The sequence below is a fragment of the Panthera onca genome, chromosome A2 (genome assembly GCF_046562875.1).
Source record: "Panthera onca isolate mPanOnc1 chromosome A2, mPanOnc1 haplotype 2, whole genome shotgun sequence".
In the NCBI taxonomy this organism is placed as follows: Eukaryota; Metazoa; Chordata; class Mammalia; order Carnivora; family Felidae; genus Panthera; species Panthera onca.
Window position 1 is genome coordinate 8,831,839 of NC_138340.1, and position 10,840 is coordinate 8,842,678.

General features: G+C 46.9%; 1 protein-coding gene across 1 annotated transcript in view; it reads right to left on the minus strand.

Moving 5' to 3' along the window:
- Window positions 1–2,398: 2,398 nt before the first annotated feature.
- The window catches only part of LOC132678238 (uncharacterized), an 8,573-nt gene continuing 131 nt past the window's right edge, over window positions 2,399–10,840 (minus strand). The window contains 3 exon segments of the mRNA XM_060630320.3: window positions 2,399–7,347; window positions 8,056–8,113; window positions 8,336–10,840. The exon segment at window positions 8,336–10,840 is cut by the window's right edge and continues 131 nt beyond it. Of these exon segments, the coding sequence (XP_060486303.3) occupies window positions 5,613–7,347; window positions 8,056–8,113; window positions 8,336–8,480 (1,938 nt within the window). The 5' untranslated portion in view covers window positions 8,481–10,840 and the 3' untranslated portion in view covers window positions 2,399–5,612.

The following is a 10,840-nucleotide window of genomic DNA, read 5'->3' on the forward strand; positions in this document are numbered from 1 at the left end:
ACAGCCTCATCGTCCCCTGTGTTCGTAGTAACATCGTTATCCTTCAGCCCTCCATGGTCCCTAACTCCCGTATATGTTCCTGACGGCCCTCCCCAACGAAAGCTAGTTTTTCACTGGAATCCATCTGTGCAGGGAATTTTTAGTATTCCAGGTTATACAGAGAGCCAGTATCTTTTTTTGCTTTCTCTTGAGAACTGAAATACATCCAGTCAGTCATGCCTCAGGGTTTCATAGTCTCTCTTAACCTTTCATAAACCTTCTAGGCAGATTTGGAGGATATAAAGTTTTCTACAGGCTCTACTCTCTGACTAATGGAGACGGCTTAGCGTCTCTGCTCCCCTTTCACAGGACAGACAGCACTCCTCTGTTAAACCGCGTGGCCTTAAAGGGCTGCCTTGGTGCTCAGCTGGTTAAGTGCCCAACTCTTGATCCCAGCTCGGGAGTTCGAGCCCCGAATTGGGCTCCGTGCTGGGCATGAAGCCTACTTAAACAAAGACTTTTCGCCTTAAAGAAACATAAAGCCTCCCAGAAAACTTGCAGTTTCCTCATTCAAGTTTGATATTTAGGGATCTGATCTCAAAACAAGGACTACATTTGGACCCAGTCAAAATCCCTCATGACTGCCTAATGCTTGACAAATTACCTTTTGACGCCACATAGAAAAAGGTACAGGAAACTCTAACGAATGCACATTTTTTGTGATTTACTGATGGTTCCTATTTAAAAGATGAAACAACTGTGCTGGGTATACTATTACAACACCTTTTGGGGGCGCCTGGGTGGCTCAGTGGGTTAAGGGTCTGACTCTTGGTTTTGGCTCAGGTCATGATCTCAGAGTTTGTGGGATCGAGCCCCGCATCGGGTTCCGTGTTGGCAGCCCCAACCCTGCTTGGGAGCCTCTCTCCCTCTCTTAATAGAAGAAAATAATCATTAAAGAAAGCAAACAAAACTTTTTTTTAAAAACTTTTTAATGTTTATTTTTGAGAGAGAGACAGACAGAGTGTGAGTAGGGGAGGGGCAGAGAGAGAGAGAGGGAAACACAGAATCTGAAACAGGCTCCAGGCTCTGAGCTGTCAGCACAGAGCCCGACGCGGGGCTCGAACTCACAAACTGAGATCATGAGCTGAGCCGAAGCCGGACACTTAACCAACTGAGCCACCCAGGCGCCCCACGGAACTCCTTTTGAAGCCACTGAGGCAGCACCTTTACCTTTGGCTATTCCAGCCAAATAGGCTGAGTTACAGAAGCCCTTACACGAGCTTGTACCTTGTCCAAGGGTAAAAGCACATTTATACATAGTCAGTATGCCCTTGGGATAGCTCATGACCTTGCAATATTAGGGAGACGAGGTGTCCCTACCTCCAATAAAAAACTAAAAATGTCTATACCCCGAATTTATTAGATGCCACATATTAGCCAGCTACTATGGCAATTATTAACGTTCCCGGACATTCCGGATTCAACTCCCTGGAGGCCAAAGGAAACCACCTTGCTAATACTGCCCCCCAAAAAATGCTGCTCTAGGAAAGCAATACTCAAACCTCCATCATGTTCCAAAGGGAGATTCTCCCAAATGAAAATCAGAAAAGTTAAACAGAGACACCCCAACAGTGGCCCCAGGAAATAAAAAAAAAAAAAAAAAAAAAAAAATCAGAAATCTAATAATTGTTGGTCTGATAAAAGAACTCTGGTTTGGGCCAAAAAACCACTCAGTCTTCCCAGAAATTCTAAAATCCCCACTACTTACCGCTGCACGTGTATTAAACAATGGGTCTACTGACAAGATGAGAGCACTCATGAACAAATACTGGAGGGAAAATGTTAATAGGACCATGAAAACTGCCTACCCCGCTTACCCCCTACCGTTCAACGTATAACCCAGGGAAACCAGTTGGCGCAAATTTAGTTCGTACAACCTTCCCGTAACGTAGGTATAAATACGCTTTAGGCACGGTTTGTGTGTGTACTTTCGCTCTCGTCTGAGACTCTCCCCTAGGGACAGGCCAATGCTTTCACTGTCACTGAAATTCTGTGACAGATGATCCTACCCGAGGAAGCCCTCTTGAACTTCACAGCAATCAGGGAACCAATTTTAACGGTCGGGTGCTCCCACAAGCGACAACTGTCGCGACGTTTACCATCCGCCATCTGGAGGGTTAGTGGAACACGCTAAGGACACTATTAAGGCTCAATAGGCAGATCTGCAGACACCCTTCCAAATACCAGGGCTGAAAACACTGCCAACAACAGTTGACAGGCTGACAGTCCTGCCGCAAGTCAGATCCACTCTCTCTGGAACTCACGGACTCTCACCCTTTGAATCGGTCACAGGACGTCCAATGCACTTGGCCCCTGCCTCCTCGGGCCCACAGCTGATGAAAAGAGATATACTTCCATGGTGAGAAGGCCTAATCGCTTTTATTAAAAAATAACCACGCCTTGGTAAGTACAATCTTTTTACGCCGCACTTCTGAGAGATGACAACCTTAAGCATTAAACCTTGCAACGCGGAGGTTCCGTGTGTCGGAGAAGATTAACTCCAGACTCTTCAACCTCGTTGGAAAGGTCCTTTTCAGGAACTGCTAACCAACCCTTGGGTTGCCCAACTTCAGGAACAGACTCTCAGATTTGCAGGATACCTGTCGAGAAAGCACCACACCCTGACTGGACCTGCTCGCTCCGTGGCGAACGGAAGGTAAGGATTTCCCAGAATGAAGGGGCCGACATCTGACCACACAGGCTTTCCCAAGAGATCCAGACTAGGCCAACACACCTTTTTCTCATTGTTGCTTCTTCTCCCCCTCTTGTGGAAACACAAAGCCCTTGCCTGCATTTCCCAAACCCTTGCACAAAGGGGGCGATCGCTTCTTTTGATTATGACCTTTCAGAAATAGCCTGACCGTGACCCTGTGAGAAATTAATTTTTCAATCCCTTTTTGTGAAGCGTTAGAAGGTTCAAAATTCAGGGGCGCCTGGGTGGCTCAGTCAGTTGAGCGTCTGGCTTCAGCTCAGGTCATGGCCTCACAGTTCCCGAGTTCGAGCCCCATGTCGGGCATGCTGCTGTCAGCACGGAGCCCGCTTTGGATCCTCTGTCTCCCTCTCTGCCCTTCCCCTGCTTGCGCTTTCTCTCTCAAAAATAAACATTAAAAGAATTAAAAAAAAAAAAAAGAAGAAGAAGATTCGAAATTCACAAGTCTTTCTTTCATCGGAAAGGGTAACTGGATTCTCCTCCAAATTCACCATCTCTGAATTAGCGACCTTACAGGATGTAATCCATTTGGTCACCAACAGCTCTTTTGAAAGAACACTCTTTAAAAAGCCTTTGAGGGGCGCCTGGGTGGCTCGGTCGGTTGAGCGACCGACTTTGGCTCAGGTCACGATCTCGCAGTTTGTGAGTTCGAGCCCCGCGTCAGGGTCTGTGCCGACAGCTCGGAGCCCGGAGCCTGCTTCAGATTCTGTGTCTCCCCCTCTCTCTGCCCCTCCCCCACTCACGCTCTCTCTGTCTCTCCTTCAAAAATAAACATTAAGAAAAATTAAAAAAAAAAAATGTACCCAATAAGGTGATGCTGCCTCAACACTCCCGAGATGATCTCCAACACCTCTGACCTTGAGAAGACACAGACCTTGGTTGGGAAATGCCTAGGAGTTCTCCCTCTAACCCAGATTAGTTACTCAGCTGTGGCTAACGGGGGGTCCAACGGCTCTGCGCTTTCTTTCTAATGGAGGCCCTGAAAGAGAAAACCACTCAACGTGGAAAGCCTGACTCTTCAGCAGCAACGCGTTCAAAGAAAGATCTCGACCAAAGGAAGAAATGTAAAAGTTGACAAAAGGAAACCTGTTGAAAATGGAGTCAGGAGCTCAGCAGAAGTTCCCAGCCCTATGGCTCCTCAGGTGCCCGCTCAACAGGACAGGACGTACCCTGAACTACCACTTTGGCGACTACTTATTATCTCTGCAGGAGAAGAAAGAGTTCCCCCTCACCCCACAACAGGCCAGCCAATGACACAGTCACGACTCGGCCAATGAAAAGCCGCTGTATTTTGAAGCCCCAGTGTGCTCTGATCAAACTTGTGTTCATAACAGCCCCTCCCAAGTCCCCCGCTTTCTTCTGTAGGAGGAGCACTCCTCTCCTTTGTCTTCCGGTTGCCGATGGCCATGGCCATGGCCGTGCATGGCTTCCTTGTCCGGAACTGCACTTCTCTATTGCTGCAAAACTCATTCTTGCTGAAGCATTGGCAGTTTATTTTTAACGATGACACGTCATTACTCAATAGCCCTATCCTTACAGAAAAATGAAAAAATTATGTAAAAATTAAACCTACTTGCGTGTTGGAAACAGACTTCAGTTCGTCCGCGGATAAAAGTCGTCCAAATAGAAACACTAGCCTTTTACCAAGTGGAAAATTTTACCTGTTAAACTCAGAATCTGCTGCTTCGTGAGTACCTGCAATATTTTCCCACCTCAATGTTTACTTGCAAAACTAAAGTAGAAATCCAAACTACAGAGAATTACTTTAAGAATGAGCCACTGTAGGGGCGCCTGGGTGGCTCAGTCGGTTAAGCATCTGACTTCGGCTCAGGTCACGGTCTCATGGTTTGTGAGTTCGAGCCCACTGTCAGTGCAGAGCTTGCTTGAGATCTTCTCTCTCTCCCTTCCCCTCACCCACTCTCACGCAAAATAAATAAATTTAAAAATAAAAAACAAAAGGGGGGGCCCCCTGGGTGGCTCAGTTGGTTGGGCGTCCGACTTTGGCTCAGGTCATGATCTCACGGTTTGTGAGTTCGAGCCCCGCATCAGGCTCTGTGCGGACAGCTCGGAGCCTGGAGCCTGCTTCGGATTCTGTAGCTCCCTCTCTCTCTCTCTGTCTCTCTCTCTCAAAAATAAATAAACGTTAAACAAAACAAAAACGAGCCATTGTACCTTCTCCACAAAATATGTGAATCACACCATCAGGCTACATGCCTTAAACTTATGCAGTAATATGTTAATTTTTCCCAATAAAACTGGAGAAAAAAAAGCCGCTGATGAAGACAATATTATGTATACTGTTAATAACGTTTCTTTCGTGTTGTGAATTTGGGGGAGCGTCATACACTCATTAATTTGCACCAGGCTTACCCATATTACTTACAAAAATAGGATTTCCTTCCAGTGCAGTTTTCAAAGGACTTTGAAAACATTTGTGAAAATCAGAAGGTGTTCCTTTATAAAGTATCTATCCATCATACATTCTCTTGTGGTTTTGTAAGAAGGTGGGGCAAGTGAATTTTCCTACAATGTTTACGTTCAAGACTACCCTCTGCAGTGTGGGTTCTTCTGTGGCTTCTCACGGAAACGCACGGATGGCCTTCCCCCGTCCCTTACATTCATACGGTTTCTCCCCCGCGTGCACCCATGCGTCCTCGAAAGACTGTGATAAAGGAAGGCTTTCGCCACTTTCCTTTCCATTCGGTTTCTCTCTAGTAGGAATTCCGTGTATGTGAAGGTAACAGCGAGTAGGACTGGACCGTATTGTTTGTGCACATAGCGTTTCTCGCCCGTGTGAGTGATCTCGTGTATTCAGAAAGAACTGGAACGGAAGGCTTTTCCCACATTCCTTACATTCATACGGCTACGCTCCGCTATGAGTTCTCTCGTGGTTTCGTAGGGAACTGGAACGAGTAAAGGCTTTACCACAATGTTTACACTGATAGGGTTTCTCCCCAGTGTGAGTCCGTTCGTGTGTTCGCAACGAACTAGGACAGTCGAAGGCCTTCCCACATTCCTTACATTTACAAGGCCCGTCTCCAGTGTGCTTTATCATGTGCCTTTGAACGTTTGAGAGAGTAATGAAGGCTTTCCCACACTGCTTACATTCATACGGCTTCTCTCCGCTATGGGTCCTTTCGTGCTTTTGCATAGAACTGAGATAAATGAAGGCTTTCCCACACTGCTTACATTCATACGGCTTCTCTCCGCTGTGGGTCCTTTCGTGTTTTTGCATAGAACTGAGGTAAGTGAAGGCTTTCCCACACTGTTTACATTCGTAGGGTTTCTCCCCGGTGTGACTTCTTTCGTGTTTCTGGAGGGAACAGGGAAAACTGAAGGCTTTGCCACATTCCTTACATTCGTGAGGTTTTTTCCTACTATGACTTCTTTCGTGGTTTTGAAGGGACATGGAGGAACTGAAGGCTTTGCCACATTCCTTACATCCGTATGGCTTTTCTCCGCTGTGGATCTTTTCGTGACATCGAAAGTACTTGGGGCAGTCGAAGACCTTCCCGCACTCCTTACACTTGTAAGGTCCATCTCCGGCGGCCTTCATCACGTGTCTTTGAAATATCGCGAGAGGACTCACGGGGTTCTCACAGTCGTTACATTCACAGGGCTCCTCGCCCGTGTGACTTCTCTCGTGCTTTCGGAAATACTTGGGACAACTGAAGGACTTCCCACAGATCTTGCATTCATAGGACTTCTCCCCGCTGTGTCTCCTTTCATGGTTTCGAAAGTATACGGGACAGCTGTAGGTTTTACCGCATACCTTACATTCGTACGGCTTCTCGCCCCGGTGTCTCTTTTCGTGACTGCGGAAGGATCTAGGGCAGCTGAAGCCTTTACCGCACTGCTTACACTCGTAGGGTTTCTCCCCGGTGTGCGTTTTCTCATGTTTTCGAAAGTAATTTGGGCAACTGAAGGCTTTCCCGCACTTCTTGCACTCATAGGGCTTCTCTCCAGTGTGAGTTCTCTCGTGTATTCGGATGTAACTGGCGTAACTGAAGGCTTTCCCACATTGCTTACACTCGTACGGCTTCTCGCCGGTGTGAGTTCGCTCGTGAATCCGGCAGTAGCTGAGACAACTGAGGGCTTTCCCACAGTGCTTACACCTGTACGGCTGCTCTCCGGTGTGCGTCCGCTCGTGTTTCTGGAAGTTGTGGCGATACCGGAATGTTTCTCCGCACTGTTTGCACGCGTAGGGCTTTTCTCCCGTGTGGATCCTTTCGTGCTTGCGAATGGACTGGCAGTGCTTGAAGGCTTTCCCACAGTGCTGGCACTTGTAAGGTTTCTCGCCCGTGTGAGTCCTGACGTGTATGCGGATGGACTGGCGATGTTTGAAGGCCTTCCCACACTCCTTACACTTATAAGGCTTCTCTTCGTGTTCCTGGTACTCGTACAGTTTGTGGCCGGTGTGGGAGAGCATGTGCCTGCTGAAGGATGAATGATGCCTGAACACCTGTCCACAGAAACTGCATTTACGGAGTTTGGTTCCAGTAGAAATCTTCTTTATCGGCTTCGGACTTGGATTCTGGCGGCGGGGGTCTCCGCGCTGACTACCTTCCTTACTTTGACAGGGACCCTCCACCACGCGCCTGCCGGAGAAGGGAGAAGCAGGTTATTAACGGCTTATTAGGAATTGCGTACTCACTGCATTATTGCAATGAGATTTTTTTTTTTTCCGCCATTTTCCCAAAAACACCGTGTGTGGGTTTCGTGCTGGTGGTCTGGAAGTGAACGTGTGCTAGGCATTCTGCGAGAGGACTCGATCGCAGCTCTTATCAAGAGAGATGGTCATCAACGGGGTTTCTGAAGACATTTTTCCACGTGTACTATTTTTCACGCGTCGAACATCTAGGTCACATGACAGCAAAAATTCCTGATGAAAATATCCGAAAAATGAACAGACTTGAAAACTGGTCTGATTTGTTTTATTTGCTTGTTTGTTTTAATTTCGTGACAAAGATGCTCTCATGGGACACTCTTTTTTTATTTTTATTTATTTATTTACTTTTAAGTAAACATTAAAAAGGTGGGGGGGGTGGGCACCTGGGTGGCTCAGTCAGTTGGGCGTCTGACTTCGGCTCAGGTCAAGGTCTCCCGGTTCATGAGCCTGCAGCTTGCTTCGGACTCTGTGTCTCCCTCTTTTTCTCTGCCCCTCCCTGCACCTCCCTCTCTCTCTCTCTCAAAAATAAACATTAAACAGTTTTTTTTAAAAATAACATAAACGAGTTCCATGCTCTCTACTAACTGAGTTGGCCAGGCACCCCCAGGGACCCTGCTCTTATATGAGTGGGACTCACCTTCGATTTGTCTCATGTTCATACAGACTTTTACTGTTACGATCCTCCCATTTGTCTCCTACAACGCAGACCAGGAAAAATCAATTATAAAAAAATACTAAAATTATTTTAGCTGCTACATCCCTGATGAACCGTCACCACGGCTGCTTCATTTACCAACGGATTTGCTTTCCGCACGTAACCTCTCGAAACAGCACCGATAAACAAGCAACACTGGCTCCCTAGTTGATTAAGTGAATAAGAATAGTGACCAAGCAAATAAGAATATCGTCATCCCTACCTACTGAGGCCAGGTTCCTGAAGGTTTCCTGCATCACATCTCTGTAGAGTTTCTTCTGGGAAGGATTCAGAAGAGCCCACTCCTCCAGGGTGAAGTTCACAGCCACATCCTCCAAGGCCACTGAGTCCTAAAACATCCCATACATGTGTACAGGGGGATGGGTGAGACGGGCAGAACTGGCGATCTATACTCAATTCGTAAGAAATTCACATACGACCCTAACTTCTCAACATTTATTTTACGACTCGGTTCTCAGACTCCTCCTCTCGGGCCACACTCACGTCCTCGTGAATTTAACAGCGTCACGAACACACGGAATTTACTGCCACGTTTTTACGGTGATCACTTCAAACCTTCATTGCTCTCTACTGTCAGGGAACAGAACACCTTGGAGAAACGCTACAGAAACGGAAGAAATATTTCCATCTTAAGACCATCAATTCTTTGTGAGAAAAACTTTCATCTCCTTAAATAACCACATCAGGCACTACTCCATGAAGCCTGGGGTCATAAGTGCATGATGTTTTATGAACAAAAACAGGGAAAAAAAAAAATGGAAGCTTTTTCTCCTATTCCCATCCCCAAACATGAGGAGCCAGGAGGATCCAAACTATCGTTAAGATCCAGCTGGCCATAATGTCCTAACGTCCTGCAGGCCATTGCAGTCATATCCAGCTAGATGAACACCAATACTCTCATAGAAGAGTACAATTCTCATTTGTATAATATTTATCACGGAAATCAGTTTTGCCTTCCGTGCTCTGTCTCATTTCACGGACCAGGATGATATTCGGAGGACTCAACTCAGACAGGAGGAAAAGACATGACAACTTAGACATCCCCAAAATCCATATACTAACGAGTCTCAGAGTTGCCTCCCATTAAGTTTTTAGGACACAAAGGCACACAGACCAGAAGAGATTTTCTGACAGCATCATAACTAACCAGGGCCTTGTGACCTTGAGGAACATGTTAAGGCCTGGAGTTTGCAAGGGACTTCGCTGAATTCCACACCGGTACTGAAGATGTATGTGTACGGGATATGAAACAGAGTCCAAAAATCTCATCAAAGCCCCTTTTTCTGATTCCTGGTGCAACGGATACCCAACCAGCCATTTGAGAGGCTTTCCTCCCAACTTCTCTCATTTCCGAGTTCCTCTGTTGGGAAGGCAGGACAACAGTCTATCCAAGCACAGGAATCCCTCAACGGATTAATTCCCCTAAATGCTGGTCCGTGAAAGAGATCAGTAATTCAATGATGTCCATGTCTAGGGAACAGCGAAAACTTCCCACCCAGCAATTCTAATGCTAGAATGGATGGATTCAGTAGAGTGACAGCAAATGAGGAACATTTCTCAGGGAGTAATGAGGTGCCTCACGACCAGTAATGAACTGGTCAGTCGTAAGTATTCTTTCCACCATGGAACTGCAGAGCACGTTCATAAAAAGTCCTATTAGCTAGTGTGCAGAAGAGAATGAACATTAGGAAGCCGGAGACTGCTTAGGAAGCCTTAGAGTGGCGCCTGTGTGGCTCAGTCAGTTAAGCACCTGACTTCAGCTCAGGTCATGCTCTCCTGGTTTGTGAGTTCGAGCCCCATGTCGGGCTCTGTGCTGACAGCTCAGAGCCCGGAGTCTGGAGCCTGCTTTGGATTCTGTGTTTTCCTCTCTCTCGAATTACAGAGATAAAAAGTAGTCATTTAAAGATATGTCCAGGGGCACCTGGGTGGCTCAGTCAGTTAACTGTCTGACTCTTGATCTCAGCTAAGGTCTTGATCTCAGGGTGGGAGTTTAAGTCCCAAGTGGGTGTAAAGCCTACTTTGAAAAAAAAAAAAAAGAAAAAAGGGAAAAAGGTCCATAATATTCTATGCTTCTCAACAAGGCTCATCCTCAAGACAATCTATTTCACAAGAGTATAAGTGGCCGGGACTGTCCCAAGGCCTATTCGACCCAAGAGGAGGGAAACAGCCAACTTAAGTCCCTTCTAGCCTTATCACCTCCAGAAGGTGGAGTGCTTCTTCTGAGGATGACGAGGTTTTTTTTTTTTCCCCCTCATGACACCAAATATGTGATGTCTGTCCCAACACCACTTCTCCAATTCTATGTCACCAAACGGGTGTCTAACAGTTCAATTCACTTACAACACTAACACCCAGAGTCCACATCAGACTCCATAGGTGAAGAGTTCCGTCCCACACACTGCCCCTACTTCGGACGCTGGCTGTGACACTTCTGCTCGGCCGCCCACACATTTGGATCCCCTCCATGTGCCATCATGTACGGTAACTTACATGACACAGACAAGAGGTAGTGATGCCAAGTCAGGTCTTAGTCATACGCCTAAGGGGAGTAGGGGGGGGGGGGGGAGGGGATCTTGCAGAGCTGCCCCCTCCTCTCTGGACACGCCAACCTTCCTGCACCTGGATGTAGGTGTTCACCCACCTGGACACCCCCCGAATTGGGTCTGCAAGGGTTTTCGTGGAGATTTCATTGAATGGACACAATTTA